This window comes from Microtus pennsylvanicus, chromosome 6 (assembly GCF_037038515.1).
Source record: "Microtus pennsylvanicus isolate mMicPen1 chromosome 6, mMicPen1.hap1, whole genome shotgun sequence".
In the NCBI taxonomy this organism is placed as follows: domain Eukaryota; kingdom Metazoa; phylum Chordata; class Mammalia; order Rodentia; family Cricetidae; genus Microtus; species Microtus pennsylvanicus.
In genome coordinates, this window is record NC_134584.1 from 2190786 (window position 1) to 2213561 (window position 22776).

The window sequence follows — 22776 nt, forward strand, 5'->3', positions numbered from 1 at the left end:
TGACGGGCCTGGCCCTCATTGGTGCGCAAGTCCCCAACACAGGAAAAGGCCCCCAGCAGAAGGAGGGGGAGGGAGGTGATACTGTAGATCCGCCCCCAGTGCGACTGTCCTGGGTGCCGGTTCTGAGAGGGCTCTCGGCACTGCGGCTCTGACACGGGCTCCCCACAGCGGGCATCTTCCCCTTGCAGCCATTGCTGGGACCATTGTTGGGACGCACTGTCCCAGAGGCTGTCAGGAAGAGCAGTCTCACACGCATAGCCACCACAGGGACACAGAAGAGGAGGCAGACACCACCCACAGGTGACCCCCACTTCCTACAGCCTCCTAAAGACCACAGGACAGGAAGGTACCCCAACTGGCTTCTACCCCTCTCATCCTACAGCCCGGAAGCCCCACTGCCCTGCTGGTCTCCCCTTGGCTCCTGTTCTCACCCTGCCTTCCACATCCCAGTTTTGAGCCTCTCAGGGTGACTCCCAGAGGCCCATCTAGTTTAGACACCCCACCTCTTAACTATCCAGACCCCCACTGACCTCATCCACACTGGGTGGCTCTCCAGGGCACAGTCCAGGAAGGCCATAATAGCCCACGGTGCCCAGTCCCGCTCTCCAAGCTCTGGTCCAACCGCAAACCCAGCCAAGTAGCCCCTTGAGGGTCCCATGCTTCCCCCCACTCATAGCTGGACGGCTGGGGTGGGGTTGGGAGTTGTCTCAGGATGAGGGCTGGCTGGCTGGCTCTGAGGTGGGTTTCTGGTCTGGCCAGAAAAGCTCCAGGGTCCTCTAAGCCATCTGGGAAATTCCCCACGCCTGACCTCATCTCTACTTCATGGTTAGAAACACTCACAAGTCCCACCCTTGGGAGCCAGGTCCACACAGGTGTATGCAGGTCAGGTGCGTGTGACTAGACACTTGGGAGTGCCCATGTCTCACGTCTGGGCTCACCCCACAGGCACTGCTTGGGGTCAGTGGCTGTGACAGCAGCCGTCACCTCTGTGACCACAGACACATGCACACACTGTATATGCAAGTCTGTGCGTCTCGGCACAGAGCCAGAGCTCCTAGGACGCAAACACACAGCTGCAATCTCACTCTTCTTGGTTCTCTTTATTTCCCCCAGGGAGCCAGTGTGTGGCTCAAGGACCACTCAACCCAAGGCAGACGTGCTCAGAGCATGGTCTCCACAGAGCTAGGGTCTTCCAGGAATTGCTTGATACGTTTGGGGTGCTTCAGGCCCTGTGTGGAAACCTTCTCGGCTCCAGGCTCCTGCTGACTGTTCTCCTCTTCTTCCCCTTGGTCTTTGGAGAAATGCAGGAACACCTGACAGGGCGGTGACAAGGAGGGAACAGAAAGGCATGGGAGGGAGATGTCGGCCCACGGTCGTGAGGTCCTCAGCTCTTCCCTTCAGGCCCTATTATGGGTCCCTACGTCACCTCCTCCAGAGTGGTCTGGCTAACTGAGAAGTCCTCCACACCGTGGTCCTTGCCCTGCGCGGCCAGCTCGCGGAAAATCCGTGCCAGGGTGCAGCCGCCCCCAGGTGGCAGCTGGAATCGCAGACGGCTGCCATGCGCCTCCCGAAGCTGAGCACCCGGGAATGTGGCCACGAGGAAGGCTATCGCTGGTTCGGCCTGATCCGGTGGGACCCGGAGGGTCAGTGTGTGACCGGCCCCGAACCTGGAGGGGACAGGAGCAGGGATGCAGGCCTCGCTGCTCCCTACACCCGCTACACCTGTCTCTAGCCTGTCTTGTACGCCTGGATCTAGCCCAACTCCTCCTCACGCTGCTCTGCTTGGAAGCCACGCCCACTCATCTAAGAGGCCACGCCCACTCAGAGGGCACCCCCCCCCCCTTATCCTCTCCCACGTACACTATAACCCGCCCACAACCTATAATCCCCCACACTCTTTCTGGCTTCACCCCTGCAAGTGACTCCGTTCTCTACCCTTTGGCTCCGCCCCTAGCGTGGCCCCGCCCGAGCCCTCGAACCCCACCTACCCACCCTCCGGACCCGCAGAAGCTCTAACTCCTCAACAAGTCTTTTCTCACTCTCCAGGGTCCACACCCAGCTCTTCTGGCTCCACCCACAACCTCGGCACGCCAATCATATCCCGTATCCCTCCGATCCCCGCCTCCCCGACACAGGCCAGGCCAATGAGCCTGCCCATCACGCCCTGCTCACCTGCCTTTGAGATGTTGAGCGCTTCCCAGACAGCGGAACCGGCCGTTCACCATGATGGCCAGGCGCGTGCAGAGTGCTTCGCACTCTTCCATGCTGTGGGCGACAGTGTGAGCAGAGCTGGGCCCAGCCTGCCTGCTCAGGGGCCATGCTCTGTCCCACGCCTGAGCTCTCTCAGAGTGTGGCATGGTACTTACCTGTGCGACGTGAGTACCACGGAGCGGCCCTCGCGCACCACCGACAGCAAGCTGTTCCAAAGAAATCGCCGCGCACTTGGGTCCATGCCTGTGGTGGGCTCGTCCTGCATGGGAGGGGCAGACCTTGAACTAAGTGGGACCCCAGTGACAGCCCCTGACCTGCTCGAAATCTACCCACTGGGGCTCCGCTCCGTCTAAGCCAGAGCACACTTCAACCAGACCCCACCTTGCTCAGGCCAAGCCCAAATGAAGGCCCCAGTCTTGTACAGGCACCGTCCCTAAGGTTTCCATCAGCTCAGACCCCACCTCGCTGAGGCCAGGCTCCATCCCACTCGGGTCCCACCCACAACCCACTCAGTCCCCGCCTCCACGCACCAGGAAGACCACAGCCGGGTCCCCAACCAGAGCCAGGGCTGCCGCTAGCTTCCGCTTGTTGCCTCCGCTGTAGGTACCCGCAGGTCTGTCTGCATAACTAGGAAGGCCCAGGCGTACCAGGCCAGAGAGCGCTGTCTGCGGAGGGGTGGAGGTGGGGGGGGGGGTGAGCGCGGGCGGGACCATACAGAGAGGGGCGAGGCCATACCGAGAGGGACGCGGCTTGTTCACCTGGGCAACCTGAGCCTTGGGTACCCCGCGCAGGCGCGCAAATAGCTCCAGGTGTTCCCGGCCAGTCAACAGGTCGAAGATGGCATCAGACTGGGGACAGTAGCCCATGCTGCGGTGTGCGGCAGCTGGATCCTGGGCCACGCTGGGGGTGGGGACAGGAGGCTCAAGAGCTGGAGGCCACCCATGCAGGATTGCAAGGGTGTCTGTGGAGAGCCAACGAGTCCCAGGGCAAGCGAACCATCCACAGAGGGACACAGATCCCAGGGAGTAGACTGGGATCCTTCCCAGCACATCCTTCCCAATGGGGGAAGAACCAGGGTTTGGGGTACATATGCCCCTACCCGGAGCCCCTTACTTGTAGCCTGCAAGCACTGCTTCGCCACTGCTGGGTAGCGTGTCCCCTGTCACCATGCGGAAGGTAGATGTCTTCCCTGCCCCGTTGACACCCAGCAGCCCAAAACACTGAAAGGGAACCACAGTCCTTCACAGCTCCAGGCGGGGGCCATATCCACATCCCCCAGTGTTGAGGGCAAGGTGGGGTGGGGGCTAGGAGAGGCAGAAGTCTTCCACCTAGCAGAGAATGGTTTTGGGCACCCAAGGTATGGTCTTTGTTTTAGTTATTTATGGTTTTGGAGACAGGGTCTCATGAAACTCAGGCTGACCCTGAACGTCGAATACTTCTGCCTCAGTAGGCTCACGAGTGTTCACAAATGTGTTCTGACCCCCTGGTAGGCAGCCAGGGAACCACAGCCAGCAAATAGTTTGCATGCTTGCAAGCCTGGGAGGCAGGATGGGTGCCTAAGACTTAACTGAGAGGCGCTTGACCTAATGCTATCCGTGCCTGAGAAAAGGTGCCCCCGCCTGGTGACCACAGTGGGTGCTCACTGAATACATTGGAGAGGGGCAGACAGGTGGGAGGAACTCAAACGGTGGGCAGCCTCCAGCCTTGCCCAGTCCCGCACTCACCTCTCCAGGGGGGATCCCCAGGCACAGGCGATCCACAGCCGGGTTCTTCTGCCCACGGTACACCTGCAGGGGTGGGACCTCTTGAGAAAGGATGGAGTGCCCATGCCACCCCTCACCCAGCACCTGTCCCTACCCTGTTCCTACCTTGGTCAGGTCCCGGAGGACCAGCAGGTCCCCCTTGGTGGCCCCCTTGGTCACTCGCTCCCTCTCTCGAGCCACATCCTCATCCTCCTTCCCCAGGGGTGGCAGCAGTCTCGGTTTGGGTCTGAGGATAGACAGGTGAATGACCCAGGGAAGGACCCTAGCCACTGCCACCCTCACCTAGTCCCCACTGACTGTGGCAGGAGGTGGCTGCGGTGCTGGAGCAGGAGTGTGACGAGGAGGAACAGGGGCCCCTGGGCCACCATGGCCAGAAGGTTCTTGCCGATGATGTCCCAGCGTAGGGGTGACTGGAATTGCTTGTCTCCTGTGGGGACAGGAAGGACTGGGTCTTGTCCCCTGTCCAGACTATCCTAAAGAAAAGTTGACTTTTATACTGCTAGGGTATAACTGACTTAGACCATTAGACATCTCCTTTAATGTGTGGTCACAGACCTTTCATGAAATGATCCTCTAATTATCTTTCCTTCACCTTTAATTTGACATCATTTTTGTGCCACATAAAATGGTCCAGTTAAAGGCAATGCATCTCACATAATCAAGTTTGAAGGTAGGATTCTCAACAGTGCTGTTCACAGTCCCCATTTGACAGACATTCTCACCCAAGCGTTCAAAGGCGTCCGCCACAGCCTGGTTCCGCACCATATCAATAAGCCCTCGGCCCAGGCAGAAGTGAGGGAAGATAAGAAACACTTGCTTCAGAATCCGGCTCACTTCTTGCAGGTTCTATTCAGGGGCAGGTAGAGCCTCACAGGTTAGTGGTTAAGCCCAACAGTGCCTGCTAACTCAACCCCAGCCCCAGGTTTTGTGACAAGATCCCACCTGATCTGAAAGTAGTTCTAGCACAAAGGTGGCCATGCTGCTGTTGATGCCAATGAAGAGGTTGATGCAGGTGAGAACCACATAGGCTGTACTGGGCACTGAGAAGAAGAAGGAGGCTGGGTACATGAGAGGCGTGATAGACCAGCTGAAAGGGAAGGGTGACAGGTACCATTGGTGACCTTACACACTGGGTAGCCCCCAGAACAACCCCTCTCAGATCTGTTATGTACCAGGATGTGATGAGCTTTTAAGGCCACATTGACTCAGCTCCCAATTCTAACTCCTTTTTGTTTTTTCTTGGTCTCACTACGTAGCCAAGGCTGTCCTTGAACTCACAGTGATTCACCTGCCTCTGCCTTCAAAGTGCTGGAATTAAGGAATTAAAGGTGTGTGCCACCACCTTGGGCTTTTTGAAAAAAGATTTATTCATTTTTATTTATGTGTGAGTGTTTTGTGACTTCTATGTACACACATCATGAGTGTACCTGGTGCTTGTTGAGGTCAGAAGAGGGCATTGGATCCCCTGAAACTGGAGTTACAGAAGGTTGTGAGCCATTATGTGGGTCCTGGAAACTGAACCTGGGTCCTCTGAAAGAGCAGCCAGTGTTTCTAACCACTGAGTCATCTCTCCAACCCCTGAATCCTATCACTTTTGAGGTCCTATTGCACCTGAGAGTCTTTTTGTCCAGCTACTATGGATCTCTCCACTCCCACAAGAGGAGTAGACGCCAAAGGGCAGGGGGTCTCACCCATACAGCAGTAGAAGGAGCAGGAGAGCGGGCAGGTTCTGTGGGGACACATAGGCCCTCTGCTGAAAGGCCAGGAAGATGAGCACCACTATGCACACTGCCACCAAGTAGTTACACTGTATCCAAGACAGGACCACCTCAGTAGCTCAGAGGGCCAGGCACTGTGCCTCCCCTCCCCTCTCTTGTGGCCAAGTGGCCAGCCACACATACCATGTCCCAGAGGAAATTGCCGAGCCAGTAGAGGGTTTGGGGCAGGCCGCTGACGAGCTGCAGGTGTTTGGCTCTGGTGACACGTTCTTCAATAAGGACCAGGGTGAAGCTGGCTGGGACGAAGGACATGGCGAAGACCACGCATATAGAGACAAGGATGTCCACTGAGGAAGCCATCCTGGGGTGGGAGGTGAGGGGTGGTTCAGGGAAGAACGGGACTTGATGCCAAGGTCTTTGAGATTGAGTCCCCAGCAGGAGAGCGGGCACGGCTATTTGGGGATATAGTTCCATGAGGTCTGGGCCTTTGGTATAAGTGGAATAAGACCCAGGATGCCTGGGTGTTTCCCACCCTGAAAGTCTGGAGCTTTCTATGTAATGAGACCAGGCTGGCCTTAAACTCACGGAGATCTCCCTGCCTCTGCTTCCTGTGTCCTGGGATTAGAAGCATGCACCACCACCTGGCCTTTCCAGTGTTGGGATGGCATTCTGTCACCAGCCCCAGCCGGGCACAGGGAAGGCTCCAATCCAGCACCTACACCCCTGAACAACAGGCACTGAGAGCAGACGGATGGACTCACAGTGCGGCCTCAGACAGCTGCTCCTTGGTTAGGTTCAGAGGATGATTGAGCGTAGTGATGCTGTGGGCACGGCGGGCCGTGGCAGATGGTAGGAGGGCATGTAGGAGTCCATTGTTGGCTCGGTTCACGAAGGCCACCATGGCATGCCAGCCCTTGTTGTTGAACCAGATCTGAGTGGAGCGAGGACCATGAGTGCAGAGAAGCAAAGGGCCTTGGGTCCCCTGGCCGCCCCCACCTTGCGGCCCCAGCTCCCACCTTGAGGCTGCTCTGGGCATCCAGGCCAAGGGCCCACTGAGTGAGGTTGTTCAGGATACGATCTAGGGCACTGCCGGGTTCTGGGGTCAGCAGCGCCCGCATCTCTGCCACTGTGTGGGCCACTTCACGTCCTGAGGGCAGGTCTGGGTCCCGGCCTGCCAGGGAGAAGCCCCCGTATCTGGGAAATGGTTTGAGGTGGAGACAGGGAGAGTGAGGAGCTGGGAGAGCGGGTGGGCAGGCCAGCAGAGGGTTTCCTGCACCAGGCCCCGCCTCACCTGACCTCATCCACCCACTTCTTAGTCTTCAGGCTGTGGGAGACACACGGGAAACAGAGTGAAACAGTCAAATGGGAAGAGTCAGTATGGGGCATGGGGCCCACCAGCTTCCCCAGTGGGCACACAGAGCCTGGGTGCTTACCCCCGGCGCACCAAGCTGGGGTAAGTCTTCACCAGGAAGTCAGACACATTTCGGCCAGTGAGGTTCTGGACCACCTCCCCCAAGCCAGCCAGGGCCTGTGGTGGCGGCGGCCCCCCAGCTCCCACTGGGCAGTCCGGCAGCAGGCGGCGTACTCCAGGTTGGCTGCATTGGCAGGCTGGGGACGGAGACTCTGGAGTCCAGTTGCCGCTGGCCAGGATGTTGGCCACATCCGCAGGGACCTCAGGGACGGAGAAGTAGCAGGCCACGGAGTGTGTGCACTCGAATCCCCTGTGGAGTCGGGAAGGGCTGTGGGTGCTGGGAGAGGGTACGAGCAGACACAGACTCCACACCCCAACAAGGCAACGGAGGCCTGCTCACCACAGCCAGAGGGGGACAAAGGCAAGGGGACACGGAGGGAAACTGAGGCAGAGCCTGGGGGAAAACTGAGGGAATGCCGTGGGGGAGGGGCAGGGGATCGCCAAGGAAAGTTGCTTGGTTTAGCCTCACCTGGCAGCTCCGCCCTGCACACTGGGGTCCTGCAGCCCGGCCTCCCCCAGCAGGGCCTCCAGCAGCTTCACCCGGTTGGGGTCCCCAGGGGCATCCTCACTGTGGAATGACAGGTCAGCACTGTGACGGTGGCCGTCTGTCACCCACCCACGTCACCTGCCCACTGTGCCCAGCACCCACCTGAAGAAGGAGACCTGGGGGCCGTACATGGCGGGGCTGAGCTGCAGGGGCGGGTACTGGCCAAACGGAGGGACAATGAGGCTGAAGAGCAGGGCCAGGCCCACAAAGAGAGCAGGCAGCACAATCTGGGGGACAAGGCTGTCAGCACCCACCTCCACACATCCTACCCTGCTCCCTCTCCCGTGGCTCCCCAGACACCCAGGACAGTCACACGTCACCTGTGCAAACAGGCCCCGGTGACTGCGGCGGGCCAGCAGAAGGCGCTTGTGGAGCAGAGCCCGGAGCTGTTGGCAGGTCAGTGCCCAGCCCAGCACCAGGGCAGCGCTGGCCGTGGAGCTCTGTGGGGCCTGGGGCTCCAACATCAACCTGGCTGTGGGGGATGGGAGGTTAAACTCCCGAACTCCTCCGGTGCCTTGGGGATGACAGTGGAAGTGGCAAGCGTGTGAGAGAGACTCACCCAGCTCCCCGTTTTCCAGGGCGGAAGCCTCTGGCCCTGTGTGGGGCTGCAGAGTGGCCGAGCGAGGGTGCAGGTGCTGTCTGAGGTCACTACCTGTGGAGCCAAAGAGGTTCAGGGCTAGGGACGGGGTCTCGCCTCCTGGGAAGAGGAAGTCAGAGTTCAGGGGAGAAAGGGCCAGGATTCAGAGGGAGGGCAGACCCAGCTGAGGGCAGGCTTGACCCTGAACCTGCGGTTGTTGAAGGGCTGCAGAGCTATGGCATACCTTCTCTGTGTGCGTCCTCCACCACCTTTAGGAAGATCTGAGGAGACAGAACAAGAGACTCACAGGAGCGACCCCCATATACCTTTTGGCCCCCTAGACCTCCTCAAGCCTCCTAAGCTGCCCACCTTCCCTAAAAGCCCTTCCTGCCTGGAGCTCCCTCTTGCCACCCATAAGCAAGCTCCTATTCATCCTTCGAAACCCCACCAGGTCCCATACCTCCTCCAGGCTGGTGTCTGAGACCCCGTAGCCGGCGAGCCCCAGAGATGCCAGCTGCCGATCCAGTTCTTGGAAGACCATGGCAAAGCTGCCATCCAGGGCCCCCGCATAGGGCAGTGCCAGCACCAGCTCGTGGGACAGTTCCTCCACCAGCCGAGCTCCAGGAACATGACGCTGCACTAGGTCTAGTATCTGGGGTGTACTTGGGGTGAGGGGGACTGCATCAGGAGCTGGGGCCTGGGTGAGGGTCGTCCCTGTGGACACTGGAAGGACAGGCACCCGGTTTGCTATGGGTTGATGGAGGAAGGTCATTGGTTAAAAAAATAAACTGCTTGGCTGGCCCTCATAGGTTAGAACACAGGTGGGTGGAGAAAACAGAACAGAATGCTGGGAGGAAGAGGAAGTGAGCTCAGACTCCACAGCTCTCCTCTCGGGGGCAGACGCCTCAGAGAGACGCCATGCTCCCGGCTCCTGGGCAGACACACACAATGAAGCTCCGACCCAGGATGAACGTAGGCTAGAATCTTCCCGGTAAGTGCACCTAGCTGTGCTACATAGAATATTAGAAATGGGCTAGTCCAGGTGCGAGAGTTAGCCTAGAAGAGGCTAGATAGAAATGGGCCAAGCAGTGTTTAAATGAATACAGTTTGTGTGTTGTTATTTCGGGGCATAAGCTAGCCGGTGGCGGGAGCTGGGTGGCAGAATGCAGCCCCACAGCTCCCACTACAGAATGGCACCCAGACGTGTGGACAACTGAATCCACTGAAAGCCTGAGAAAGCTTGGGAAAGAGTAAAGCATGTTTTCTTGGTAGCGACAATTTCTCGGGTCTACTCTGCTTGCTAGAGGCAAGCAAGCTCTCTCATCTAAGAGAGGCTTCCTGACTCAGCTTTAGCTGCAAAACCCTGCAGCTCATTAAGAGGTCCTGCCACAAAACACTTAAACGGTGTTGACGAAAAGCTGAACGCATGCTTTTCGGTTTTCAGCCATAGCAGGAAAAAAGCTGTGCTGTTTAACTGGCTTTCTGGGCTGTCCTGCCAGGGCAAACTCTGAATCTTTTACACAGGTGGTTTGTGCGGTTTGCAAGCACAGGCTGCTGAAGCTTGCTTGCTGGCAGGGACCTTGAAACACTGTAGACTTGTGGCGCTGAATGCGGCTCTGGCCAGTACCTCAGCCACAAGGTTGAAATGGCACAAAGCTAAGGAATGGGCTACATCTAGCCGGCAAAGCCACGGCTTTAGTCCTACTGAGATTGCTTGGTAAATTAAAGACTCATGTGGTCAGAAAAAGAGAGATATACAGTAAAGAGAAATTCAAAGATAAAAAAATTTCTAAGTGGTTTACAGTGTGTTAAAAATATATGCAGACTAAAAGTTGAAGTTCTTAAAGTAAAAAAAAGAAGAAGAGAGTTGTTGTATATGGTAGTACACACCTTTAATCCCAACACTTGGGAGGCAGAGGGAGATTGACCTCTGTGACTTCAAGGTGTGGTAGCACACGCCTTTAATCCCAGTGCCTTCAGAGACAAACAGATCTCTGTGAGTTCAAGGTGTAGTAGTGTACACCTTTAATCCCAATGCCTGGGAGGCAGAGACAGGCGGATCTCTGAGAGTTCAAGGACTGCCTGGTCTACAGAGTTATTCCAGGTCAAAGATACAGAGAACCTGTCTCAAAAAGCAAAAAGTTAAAAGTAAAAATAAACAAAATAGAGGTTAAAACAAAGCTGTACAAAGATGGAAAATAGACAGAGAATTTTGATACTGCATGCTATTATGCTCTCTTTGAATTATTTGAATGCTGAGGAAGGAGCAACAGATGCCAAAAGATATTTGTTTATAAATGCTGCTGAACTAATCCAACATAGATATTTTGAAAATGCCTTGAATTTGAAATTTGGATCTAAGGACATAATGCTTTGGAAAGGAGTTTCTTATTTTGTTTTCACAGAGGATGAGACCCTGTTCATTTCTTCTATTCCGATATGGTATGATGGACCACGTCCTCCTGAAAGGTTGCTGTGAACATCTTCAGAAAATTGCTTCGCTCAACTGCCAACTGAGATGAAACTAGCACACAGGTTATACCATGAAAGACCTAATTAACGACGCCCCCATTCAGCAGGAAGCAGTTTGGAGAGAAAAAACTGCGCCCATGTTCCCAAATATGGTTTATAAAAGTTCTTTTACATTTAAAGGGGGATATGATATAGATGTGAATAATTTGCATTAGTATAGATTTTGCTTTATTGATAGAGATTTAAGGTCAATTTTGTTATATGTATATGTATTTCTTTTTTTTTTTTTAAATATTTATTTATTTATTATGTATACAATATTCTGTGTGTGTGCCTGAAGGCCAGAAGAGGGCGCCAGACCTCTTTACAGATGGTTGTGAGCCACCATGTGGTTGCTGGGAATTGAACTCAGACCTTTGGAAGAGCAGGCAATGCTCTTAACCACTGAGCCATCTCTCCAGCCCCCTGTATATGTATTTCTGATCTTGATTAAGGTATTGTGATTGTGTAGGTCATTAAAAAATGTAATGTATAATTAAGAAATATAGGTTAATGGATAATCATCAGTAATAGTCAAGCTTGTAGTCATGTTAGTTAGATTTTTTAGATATATAGAGATACATTTCAGTTAGATAGACATTCTTCATATCTTTGAAAGACTGCAGAATATGGCATTTAATGTTTTAATAACTTAGGACTTTTCATGACAATGAGACACTCTGCTCCTGGCAGCACCAATCTACTTCAAGAAGAAGATGGGCATCGAAGAGGATCCTTATGGAGTTTGATAGCCATTTGGGCAAGAAACTGTTCTTGCCTGGACTATTGCATAAACTGGACACAGAGAACCCGCAGAGAGAGGACTACTGAACTTGCCTAAGGTGAGATGATCTCTCGGGGTTCCTGATTCATGAAAGAGTCTGCGAGACATTCTGCAGGACACAACAGATAGTGACTGAACTGACTTTGAAATGTTCTGCTTCATGGAAATGTCTCTGGATACCATGGGCCTGTAGGCTGAAGATGGATGCTCCAACGGTACAGAGAAACTTTGGATGACTGTCCAGGCAGTGAGATGTCTCTGTCATTTCTAGAGTTTGAAAGTTGCTTTTTTCTTGTTTGCTTAGGTAATATTGTATCTTTCTGGAGTCTTTGATGGAGTTAAGAATAGTTAGTTATAGTTATAGTTTTCCTTAGTTATGATAAAGATTATTGTAATTTTTACTTGATAACTGTTTTGTTATATGTAATTATGCTATGTTAAAGTTAAAGCCTTCCTTTGTTTTTGTTTAAACAGAAAAAGGGGAAATGATGGAGGAAGGTCATTGGTTAAAAAAATAAAGAAACTGCTTGGCTGGCCCTCAGAGGTTAGAACACAAGTGGGTGGAGAAAACAGAACAGAATGCTGGGAGGAAGAGGAAGTGAGCTCAGACTCCACAGCTCTCCTCTCGGGGGCAGACGCCTCAGAGAGACGCCGTGCTCCCAGCTCCTGGGCAGACACACGCAATGAAGCTCCGACCCAGGATGAACGTAGGCTAGAATCTTCCCGGTAAGTGCACCTAGCTGTGCTACATAGAATATTAGAAATGGGCTAGTCCAGGTGCGAGAGTTAGCCTAGAAGAGGCTAGATAGAAATGGGCCAAGCAGTGTTTAAATGAATACAGTTTGTGTGTTGTTATTTTGGGGCATAAGCTAGCCGGTGGCGGGAGCCCCACAGCTCCCACTACAATGGGTTAAGTGGCTGCCGGCCCTATCATTCCCTTAGGGGTCCCCTGAGCCACTCACCCGCCATGTTGTCCTTGCTGTCTGGCTTCTGCTCCTGGCTGGGGTCACCGCTGTCTCCCTTCATAGAGAAAGACAATGGCCCATGTCTGCAGGACAGAGCTGGGCACAGGGCTCAAGGTGTAGCTCTAGCCCTCACCTTCGAGTCCTGGGTGTGGAGGGACCGGGCACTCTTCACCAGGGTCAGGTAGTAACCGCAGCCCAAGTGTTGGCGCAAGAAAAGTGGGGAGCCACAGCAGCACAAAGAGCCGTTTGCCACCATGGCCACGCGATCTCCCAGGAGCTCTGCCTCATCCAGGTGGTGGGTGGAGAGGATGAGCGTGCGATCTGGACATGGGGGTCCAGTCCATGTAAACCTATGCCCAGGTGGCAGTGTCTCCCAGGAATCACCTAAGCCTAGGCAGCAAACTCCTGAGCATCCCTCAAAACCCCATCCCAGCATTTCATAAGGAGAAATTAGGAACCTCAGGCTATTTTATCCCATCTTCCAGCTCTTACCTTCTCTGTACTTAAGCAGCAATTCCCAAATGCCACGCCGGGAAGTGGGGTCCACGCCAGCAGTTGGCTCATCCAGGATAACTACACGAGAGCCACCCACAAAGGCAATGGCCACAGACAGTTTTCGCTGCATTCCACCTGCGCGGAGAGAGTGACAGTACTCACGTGACCCACCCAGCTATCTGAGTGAGCCTTCTCCAGGGAGGCATCCTCTCCCCTCTGGCCCACCGGAGAGGTGCCGTGTCTGCGAGTCCCGCTTGGGGGTAAGCCCCACGTCCTGTATCAGACGCTCCTGCTCCGGCCCCAGGGCAGCTGCAAGCACACCTCTCAGTCGGCCGTAGAACCACAGGTGCTCTTCCACGGTCAGCCTGTGGCCAGGGGTACATCTCAGCAGATGCCAGGCCCCTCCCACCGCGCCCTCCAGACCCCTCCCACCGCGCCCGACCAGGCCCCTGCCATCGCACCCATCCAGGCCAGCAGGACTCACATGTCGAACAGCACGTTGTACTGTGGACAGATGCCCAGGTGGGGTCGGATGGCTGCCATGTTGGTCTGCACATCATAGCCCAGTATGGAAGCTGAGCCACCACTGGGTGGGAAAAGACCACTCAAGATGGACCTGTGGGAGCAGAGATCTCAGAGAAGTTGCCCTTCACAGACGGACAGAATGGTCACCTTCACTTACAGGGTGCTTGCTGTATGCCATGCCAACAAACGGGGGCATGTGTGCCGTTTTTTTAAAGGAGAGGGATGGACTCCGAGGAACCAAGATCGTCTGTTTACTGTGGGTCTGAACCAGACTCAGCTCCCGCTTCCACTGCACCCCTGGAACTCTGACCCCAAGGGACAGATGGGGAACTGAGGGACGAGGCGTAGCGGCTGGCAGCTCACAGTGTAGTTGTCTTGCCAGCTCCGTTGTGACCCAAAAAGGCAGTGATGTGGCCTTGGTAGAAATCAAGGCTAAGTCCCCGTAGGGCTGGCTGTGGACAGCCGTGAAAGTGCTTCTTCAGGCCACGGATGGAGACTCCAGGAGTGAGGCCAGGCGGTGGCTCTTCCACCAGAGCTGCAGAGGGAGGAGACGGTCAGCTCCGGCCCTCGGGGTCCCTCAGAGAGTTCTGGGGTACAGTGCGGGCATCAGCTCAGCTACTTAGAAGGCTGAGGAAGGATGCTCGGGGCTTTAAGGTCAGCCTGGGCAGTTTGCAAAATCTGTCTCAAAACAAATTGTAATAGGGTCGAGGGTGTGGGCTCAGCGGTAGAGCCTCTGTCCAGAAGCCCCCCAGGGAGGAACGGGGGACACGGCTGGGGATACAGCCCCTGTCTAGATCCCAGCAAAGGGGCTGAGAAGTCATTCCATGGTAGAATGTTTGCTTAGCATGCACGAGGCTCTAGGGAAGGTCCCTAGGGGACATAGCCAGGGCCTGGGGACCTGGGGTGTCCAGGGGATTGAGTTGTAGGACTGCTTTCTCTAGGGGAGAGTCAAATCAGCAAAAGGTCATTAATCGTCATAGGGCCTCACCCTTGGCATCTTGTGGGTCTGGGGCCAAGACAGAACCCTGGGGAGGTCCAGGCCCACACCAGTAGCTCCTCCGAAAGGGGAAATTCCATGGTTCAGGTATCCCATACTGGCCTGGTGGAAAGGGACACGGGTTACACTAGTCACACTCATGAGATGTGAGGACTTCCAGGCCACACACTTAGAATCACGACGTCAAGGGGGAGAGTGGCCAGGAAGCCCCGCCCACTTCCTTGCCTCAGACCCTGCCCCTCAGAGGCAGCATCAGTTAGGAAATGAACCTCCAGGAACTCAATATCCCTGAGACACGCCCTAAAATGTGGTGTCTTGTGGGCGGGACAGTAACAGGGAGTAGCAGAAAGCTCCACCCATCCTGGGCAGTACTAACTCAGACACCAAACAGCAGGAGGCAAAGTCTCTGTACTTCAAGAAGCCTCTAGGAGCCCAATAACCCAACGACAGCCCTAAGACACTCGGCCTCCTGTGAGCAGGCGCGGTCCCCACCTGGGTACACGGCCTCCAGGTACCAGAGGGCGAGGCCGTAGACGGCGGCGTCCAGCAACAGGAAGGCGGACACCTGCGCCAGACTGAAGACATCCTCCGCGGGGCTCCTGCTCAAATTGTGCCACTGAGCCCCATCCCCCTGCTCCTCCAGCAGCGCTAGGCTTTCACATCCAAAGCCGAAGGCCACGGGAGACAGCAGGCTCTGGAGGGAGAAGGGGTGGGTCAGAGAGCTGGCCACACTCTGCGGGTGTCTGTCTCCTCGCAGGCCAGAACATCTCTCACCGCAGCTACAAGGCCGCCTAGGGGCAGGCGCTCGCGCCAGGCGACACACAACACGTAGGGCAGGTAGAGGGAGAAGTAGGCGAGGCCCCCACAGGCAGCTGCCAGGTTGGCCCTGGAGAAGAAGGCGCTGAGCAGAAAACTCTGAGCCACGGTGGCCACCGCGAAGGCCGCCAAGAAGAAGAAGACGACAACCGGGTGGCTGTAAGGAAGGATGTCCCCTAGCTGGGAAAAAAAGCACAAGACTTTCAGGATTCCATTCCGAGATGGGTGCTGGGATGCGCACCCGAGCTTCACTCCACGGGTGCGTGTTGTGTGTGTGCGTGTGGGGGAGATGGAGGATCCCTCACCTTGAGCACCAACACCAGCAACGCGGCGCTGACCAGGAAGGGTCCCAGGCAGCTGAGGAACCAGCCAAGCCAGAGCACCGCGCGGCTCAGCCCCATGGCGCGCATGGTTTCTCGCAGCCGTGTCTCTTTCTCACGTACCACGGCCTTCACGGTGAGCGCCACCGAATAGATCCAGGCCAGAGTCAGAAACAACGGCAGAGACCGGCTCAGCACGCGCAGGAACCTATAAAACGGTGGGATAGTGGGGCGCAACACGCGTGTGCACAATATCATCCTGAGGTCTGCAGGCTTAGCAGCATCCTCAGAGGGCTGATCTAGCCAGAGGGTGTCAGCTCCCAGCACCGGTCCCTTTGTTTCTTTGTGGGGAGACATTGGAACCCTGGAGGGTCCCATGCAGGGTCCCTCCAAACCACAGAGCCCAGGCGGGACGCGAGGGAGCTCTTACACGTCATCCACATAGCAGGGGTGAGGCATCTGCTGCAGATAGAGGCCTGTGCGCGAGTTCCCTCCACTCAGAACACGCACGGCTGCCTGCTCCAGCATGTCCTGCAGGTACACGAAGCCACCCCACACATATCGAAGGTCCATGAGAGGGTCTGCCGATGGCCCGGGGTCCCAAAACCTAGGAGACATAAGATTCAGGGGATAAGCTACACGGAAGTAAAGAAATGGGCAGGGCTCCCTCCCACCCCTTCCTTTTCCAGGTTCAGTTACGCTCTGAGCTAGCTCCCTAGCTCCACACTTGGGAAGTCCCATGCTCCACCTGGCTGGCAGCTCTTTGTAGTAGGCTAGCCCCCATTGCCCTCGGCTCCACAGCGTGGCTCCCCCGACCCAGGGTCTTATCCCAGACCCTTGGCTACACCTAGTTCCACCTCTCACCTCCACTAGACATGGTCTTGGCCCCGCCCACCACACCCTACCTCCCCCCCAAGGCTCTTCCCCTCACTTGTCCCTGATCTTATTGGTCCTTGTGACATCGTCGATATCCATTCTGATCTTGAATCGCAGGTGGCCAGGACCCAAGGCTGGAGGTGACAGCTCAGATGGGCCCAGGGGGTCCTTAGGACTCAGGAAGACGATGCCTGCCCAGAGGCGGCGCTCACCCAGCAGTTCCAGGGCACGGGACACAAGAGCTGCCTCTGAGGGCACAGCCTCCAGCTTGTCTAGGGACACACACTGGGGTGGGGGGGGAGGACATGAATTCCAGACTCTGGGGTGTGGCTGACCCCTCAGTCCCCAGTTCCTTCCCCCTCATGCCCCTAGATGACCATATACCACCACCAGTGGGCTCCCTCTTCAGACGTAAATGGAGCCCAGATGTCTCTTTGCTCCAGCCTCCAGGACAGGATCTGCCGCTGAATTCTTTCAGGTCAGGTCACCAGGGAAAGCTCTTTCAGGTCACTCCACTGCCTTTTTTTTTTTTTTTTTTTTTTTTTGGTTTTTTGAGACAAGGTTTCTCTGTAGTTTTAGTGCCTGTCCTGGAACTCGCTCTGTAGACCAAGCTGGCCTCAAACTCACATAGATCCGCCCGTCTCTGCCTCCTGAGTGCTGGAATTAAAGGCGTGCGCCACCACCGCCCGGCCCCTACTCCACTATCTATGACAACTCCTCACCTCTATGATTTGGCCCAGTATTCCTGCCAGGTGCCCTATGTCCGCGTGGGCCTCCCGCCAGCTGTAGCCACCCCTCCTAGGGTCCAGAAAATCTCTGACAGTCGCCAACTGCTTCTGGCCTCTGGGTGTCTGTTGCTCCTGCCCTGGCCCTGAGTACACCACTTCCAGCAGCCTCTGGGGAAGGGGGAATGACAGGTGAGGAGGGGCCTCTGTCCACCCCTTCCTGTCTGCAGACCCTAGCCTCCCGAAGTGGCTGCTTCTAGCCCAGCCCACCTGAAGCATGGCCATGTTTGAACTGTCATTCATGAAGTTGAAGATCTGGGGTCCTAACACCTCCCAGACCTCTTGTAGGTCCCTCAAGAGAGCCAGCTCCTCGAAGGTCTGGTTCACCTGCAAGTGGGCATCTGAGATCAGCTCGAGGCTGCCTTCCACATACCTGGTCTGACCTTGGTCATGCTCTGCCCCTCCACCTCTGGACCTCCATCCTCCTCCTCCTCCTCCTCATCATCACCGAGTCTCACTGTGCATCCCTCACAGAGATCCGCCTCCCTCTGCCTCCCAAGTGCTGGGATTAAGGGTGTGCACCACTGACATGGGGCTTTTCTTATTTCTCAGACAGTGTCTCCCACTATAGCTTAGGCTGGACTCCACATGTTCCTGCCTCAGTTTCCTTCTGAGTGCTGGGATAATAAACCTATAATAAAGAGCCACCGCTTTAGCTTGTGTTTTACTTTTAAATTTTTTTCTTTGTATTTTGTGTTCTAGGGATGTATACCAGGAGACCCCCTCCTCACCACTGAGCCCTCCCCTCCCCCAGAGCTCCTAACTGAGAAATCCTAGGCTGGGAGTTCTACCCAACCACATCTCCAGCCTCAGACTGGGGATTCTAGGCGGGGCTCCACCCTGACCACGCCCCAGCCCCCTCACTGGGGATTCTAGGGGGCTCCACCCTGACCACGCCCCCAGCGCTACATCTAAGACTTATTCACTGTTACTGGCCACCTGACTACGGGTACTGTGTAGATCCGCTGTCCCCCAGTGGCTCCTGTGTCTCACCTGGGTCATAAGCTTACGGGTAAAGTTTGTGTCAGGGGCAAAGAGGATTTTCCCGAGGATCAATGGCTTCAGGCGCCTCCAGAGCAGCCGCGACACAGGATGGTCATCCAGATTCCCCACGAACTTGGAGCAGGCAGGGCCTGGTATTGGGGGGGGGGTAACATGAGGTCCCACTGCATCCCTCTACACTCCATCCGGCCCATGCAGAACCCAACTCCGCTGTAGTGACTCACTGAGGCTGATGTCAGGCTGGGCAGAGGCCAGCTCTGGACCCATGAACTCGTTGAGCTGGCTGGCGTCATACCAATTGAGGGAAAGGCCCCCTGGGCTGCTGGGCCCCTTGGTACTGCAGAAGACCTCTGAAACCAGCTCCAGCGAACCAGCTGACCCTCGGGGCCTCTGCAGCAAAGCTCGGAGTTCCAGCAGGCTGGGCAGCACCACGAGCTAGAGAAAGGTCACGAGGTGGTGCTGGACACCTCCTGCAGAATGTCCCAACCCCCCTTTTTGTTTATTTATTTTATTTTATTGAAACATAGTCTCATGTAGCTGGCAAGCCTCATGCTATTTATCCTCTGTGTCCTGAGTGCTGGAATGACAGGAGCATTATGGGGCGCTAGGGGTAGAATCCAGGATTCCGTGCACGCTGGGCAAATGCTCTACCAACTGAGTTACAAGCACTCGAATAACTGAACGACATTGCTGCCCTTCTGTCTGTTCTTTTGTTACTCTGTAGCCCAGGCTAGCCTCAAGCTCACAGTTGCCCCGCCCAGCCTCTGGAGTGCAGAGGCGACCACAATGTATCACCACACACAGCTTTTCCCACCTTGGAGTCTGAAGCAGGGCAGGGACCCAGTCAGGTGCCCCTTTAGGCTTCCTGGCCAGGGTGGAGACTGGCTGGGGCCTCTCACCTCCTGCATAAGCTCCCCGGTGGCATTCAAGAACTCCCTCATGGAATCCCGGGTTTCACCCAGCACAGGTCCCAGGGACGCCTGCAGGCAAGAGAGCAAAGTAGCGGAGACCTGAGTGGACGACTGATTGGTCCTCAGGCCTCCTGATCCTCCGGCATCCACCTCCTGAGTGCTGAGATGCCAGAGGAGTTGGGATGGCATCGATGGCTTCTTTAGTGCTGGGCGGGTAAGCGCTCCGCTCCCCCCACTGAGCCCCAGTCTCAGCTTCCCCATTTACACCCCTTTTACAAATGAGGTGCGGGAGGGTGGAAGGGGCTCATTCCAGGAGTCCCTCACCATGCCAACCCCTCCTCACCCCTTGCAGGATCTTTTTGAGCTCAGCGGTCACTAATGCTTGCTTGTTTGGTAGATTACTCTCTGGTGGCCAGGCTGAGGGGAAGGGTGCCAATGTTAGGCAAGCTCAGCTTGCGGTACTCCCTCCCCTACCCCCTGCCCCATCCTCTGTCTTCCTCTACCTCCACCTCCCATGGCTCTGAGCAGGGGCATCAGTTTCCCCAGGGCAGCCAGCATCTCCCGAATGCGGCGACCCCCCAGCACTGCACGAGCATCGGTAAGGAGCCTCGAGACCCTGGGGGCAGACAGGGGACGGGAGCTGGGGCTCGAGTCTGAACCCCACTCATGAGCCAGCCCCCACCCACCCACTTTACCCACAGGGAATCCTTAAAGTTGCTCAGGACCCCCGGCTTCTCGCCAGGCGTTGGCTGCTGGAAACAGGAGTTGTTCACGTTGCAGATAAGGCCCTGCAACCAGGGCAGGGTGCCCGCAGATGGTAGCGGCTTGTTTGGAAAGTGGCCTGGGGAAGAGGCACCAACTCAGAGTCACCCGAGGATCACCCAGTTCAACCCCAGCTCGAGGCTTGGCAGGAGAGGTCTATCCTTCTCCCACGACCAACAGTGGGCCTCTTTATTCTTCCTTTCTTTCTGTCTTTCTTTCTGCCTTTCTTCCTTCCCTCCTTTCTTTTTTTTAAATTTATTTATTATGTATATAGTGTTCTGGGCACCAGATTTCATTATAGATGGGTGTGAGCCATCATGTAGTTGCTGGGAATTGAACTCAGGACCTCCAGAACAGCAGTCTCTTAACCTCTGAGCCATCTCTCCAGCCCTCTTTCTTTCTTTCTTTCTTTCTTTCTTTCTTTCTTTCTTTCTTTTCTTCCTTCCTTCCTTCCTTCTTTCCTTCCTTCCTTCCTTTTTTCTCGACAGGGTTTCTCTGTGTCCCCTAGGCTGAGCTCGAACTCACAGAGCTCCACCTGCCTCTGCCTCCCAAGTGCTGGGATTAAAGGTGTGCGCCACCACCGCCCGGCGCACACAAAGGGTCTTACATTCGTGGTGCTCCAGTGGGGGGTGGGAGTGGCGGACGGCCACCAGGATGAAGAAGAGGAAGAGAGGCCACAGTAGCTCCACCAGTAGCTGGATCTGGGGTGGAAATGTGTAGAGACTCTGTGGGACCGTGATGAACAGACAGCTGCCATTGCCCCGCACCTGCACATCTCGGCCTTACCGGTTGTCTCCTTCGATACGTGTAATTTTTCCACAGGAGGAGCATCAGCTGTGTGAAGAAGGCCATGACGACTCTGGACGAAGAACAGAGCAGAAAGGAGCGCAAAACAGGCTAAGGGTGAGCTGTGTGGCTCAAGGCAATGCCTGACGGTCTCTGGTCTTCATCCTTCAATCCACCAGTCATTTGCCCTTTGCACTGAGCTGCAGGAATCTCCCGTAAAGAGAGCCCCGCAAACATCCAGGGATGACCAATGGGAGCGCGGCCCGCAGCCTTCCTTGTAGCTGATTGGCTGGAAGCGCTATCGCTCTGGACAGGATGAAGGCTGGGGTCTGGAAGACCCTGTTCGCGTTCTTAGGGGGCGGAGCTTGGATTTAAGACCTCGGATTCTGACCTCCACCCTCAGCCTCATCCAGGACCAGAATCTCGGTTCCCACGGCCCCCAGCGACCCTCGGTGAGACCCGCAGCCTCTGTCTCCAGTGCAGACCAAGTCTCACGTCCACCTGGCCCTCCATGTTACAGAAATGGAAACTGAGGCTCAAAAAGGGGCAGAGTCACGCTCCCAAGGAAACCGGAGATGAGCGAGGGCCGGGCCCCCAAGTGTCAAAAGGTTGGAGCAGAAGACCTGACCTACTTCATGATTCAGACAGGGAAACTGAGGCTGACAGAGAAGGCTGTGACCAATGTTTAACCATCTACGTGGGAACTGGCGGCTTCCACTGGGGATCTGGGAATCTGGGAGGACCGTAGTCATTTGGAAAGCGGGCGCTGCAGGCCAAGGTCCCTCTAGGTGACCAGAAAGCGATCAGTTTTCCCACACCCACACTCGCGGGAAGGGGAAGAAAGGGCGAGGCAGAGTAGGGGCTCTCCTGGAACCCCTAAGTATCAGGGAACGTGGCTCCGCCCACCCTAATCCCACAACACTCCAATTCGCCAGACCCCACCTTCCACCCTCTTGGGGTCCTTCTCACCGTTCCGAGGCCCCCAAACTCCTCCCGGCAGCGGCAGGGGTGCGCGGCCCCTTTAAGAGGAGCCCCCACGTCAACTGCAGGCGACGCCCTTCACAACCCGGCACCACGGGCTGCAGCAGCCCCGCCCCCAAGCGCTACTATTGGACAGTGCACTTCCACTCGCACGCCTTTGCCATTGGAGGAGGCGGGACCTCAGACCGGGCGCGCGGAGCCGGGTTTCTTAAAGAGACCGTAGGCTTCTGCCTGCGTCACGTTGGTTTCACAGGGACGCAAACACGTGGAGGACCCCCAAGAGTTCAGACCTCAAAAAGGCCGCTGGCTCCTACAGGGGAATCCTGTCTCCTCTCCCCAAGGACTCTTTCCTACATTTTTTTTTTTTAAATTATGGATACAGTGTTCTGTCTGTGTCTATCCCTATGGGCCAGAAGAGGGTGCTGGATCTCATTACAGGTGGTTGTGAGCCATGATGTGGTTACTGGGAATTGAACTCCTGACCTCTGGTAGAGCAGCCAGTGCCCTTAACCTCTGAGCCATCTCTCCAGCTCCCAAGAACTCTTTCTTAAATATTTATTTGAGACTGGCTCATAGCTTGGTAGCCCTGACAGGCCTGGAAATCACTGTAGACCAGGCTGGCCTTGATCTCAGAGGAAGAGGTTTCCTCTGTGCTGGCGACCTTTATTTTTAATTTGTTTATTGGGGTAGGATGCATGCGTGCCTGGCACATCTGTGGAGGCCAAAGGACAACTTCCTGGAGTCTGTTCTTGCCTTCCATCCTGTGGGGCCAACCAAGGGCTGCAAGTGCCTCTCACTTCAATGCCGCTCCCAGCCACTAGCCTGGCTTTAGAACCGTGGTTTTGAGGAGGTATATGAGTTCAGAGGGAGCCGGTGAAGGGCACAGCCTCTTCTTCCACCTTGGCCCTGACCTTAAATCATTTATTCACCTGAGTCTCAGTTTCTCCTCCTTACCCCTAACTTTTGTGCATGG

General features: G+C 55.7%; 1 protein-coding gene across 6 annotated transcripts; it reads right to left on the reverse strand.

The window, feature by feature from the left end:
- Positions 1 to 1085: 1085 nt before the first annotated feature.
- On the reverse strand, positions 1086 to 21901 carry Abca7 (ATP binding cassette subfamily A member 7). 6 transcript variants are annotated; one of them, XM_075975561.1, is made up of 48 exons: positions 21792 to 21901; positions 20823 to 20895; positions 20644 to 20737; positions 19974 to 20115; positions 19778 to 19890; positions 19618 to 19691; positions 19263 to 19343; positions 18588 to 18798; positions 18355 to 18494; positions 17572 to 17688; positions 17299 to 17472; positions 16632 to 16861; positions 16131 to 16307; positions 15686 to 15908; positions 15339 to 15560; positions 15057 to 15258; positions 14556 to 14666; positions 13931 to 14102; positions 13527 to 13658; positions 13268 to 13407; positions 13040 to 13177; positions 12681 to 12868; positions 12545 to 12602; positions 10178 to 10261; positions 8748 to 9010; positions 8532 to 8568; positions 8270 to 8362; positions 8031 to 8182; positions 7813 to 7937; positions 7633 to 7731; positions 7126 to 7413; positions 6984 to 7016; positions 6709 to 6886; positions 6454 to 6623; positions 5876 to 6053; positions 5666 to 5781; positions 4917 to 5061; positions 4697 to 4820; positions 4272 to 4401; positions 4080 to 4200; positions 3936 to 3998; positions 3325 to 3431; positions 2970 to 3111; positions 2742 to 2876; positions 2367 to 2470; positions 2173 to 2265; positions 1427 to 1667; positions 1086 to 1313 (listed from the first exon to the last, which is right to left on the reverse strand). In XM_075975561.1, the coding sequence occupies exons 2-48, from the start codon at positions 20886 to 20888 to the stop codon at positions 1161 to 1163; spliced, it is 6579 nt and encodes a 2192-aa protein (XP_075831676.1). In that variant the 5' UTR covers positions 20889 to 20895; positions 21792 to 21901; the 3' UTR covers positions 1086 to 1160. The 6 variants fall into 6 exon arrangements, with proteins under 6 accessions (XP_075831676.1, XP_075831675.1, XP_075831680.1 ...); XM_075975560.1 differs by having other exon boundaries at positions 8270 to 8407; XM_075975565.1 differs by lacking the exon at positions 10178 to 10261.
- Between the last annotated feature and the right edge of the window lie 875 nt (positions 21902 to 22776).

Bases quoted from the DNA above. Each gene is read 5' to 3' on its own strand.
- Abca7 (XM_075975560.1), bottom strand. From the start codon at position 20,888: ATGGCCTTCTTCACACAGCTGATGCTCCTCCTGTGGAAAAATTACACG. The intron at 18,495-18,587 runs GTGAGTCACTAC...CCCCAATACCAG, and splicing joins CCAGCCTGACATCAGCCTCA to GCCCTGCCTGCTCCAAGTTC. The intron at 2,266-2,366 runs GTAAGTACCATG...TGTCGCCCACAG, and splicing joins GTGGTACTCACGTCGCACAG to CATGGAAGAGTGCGAAGCAC.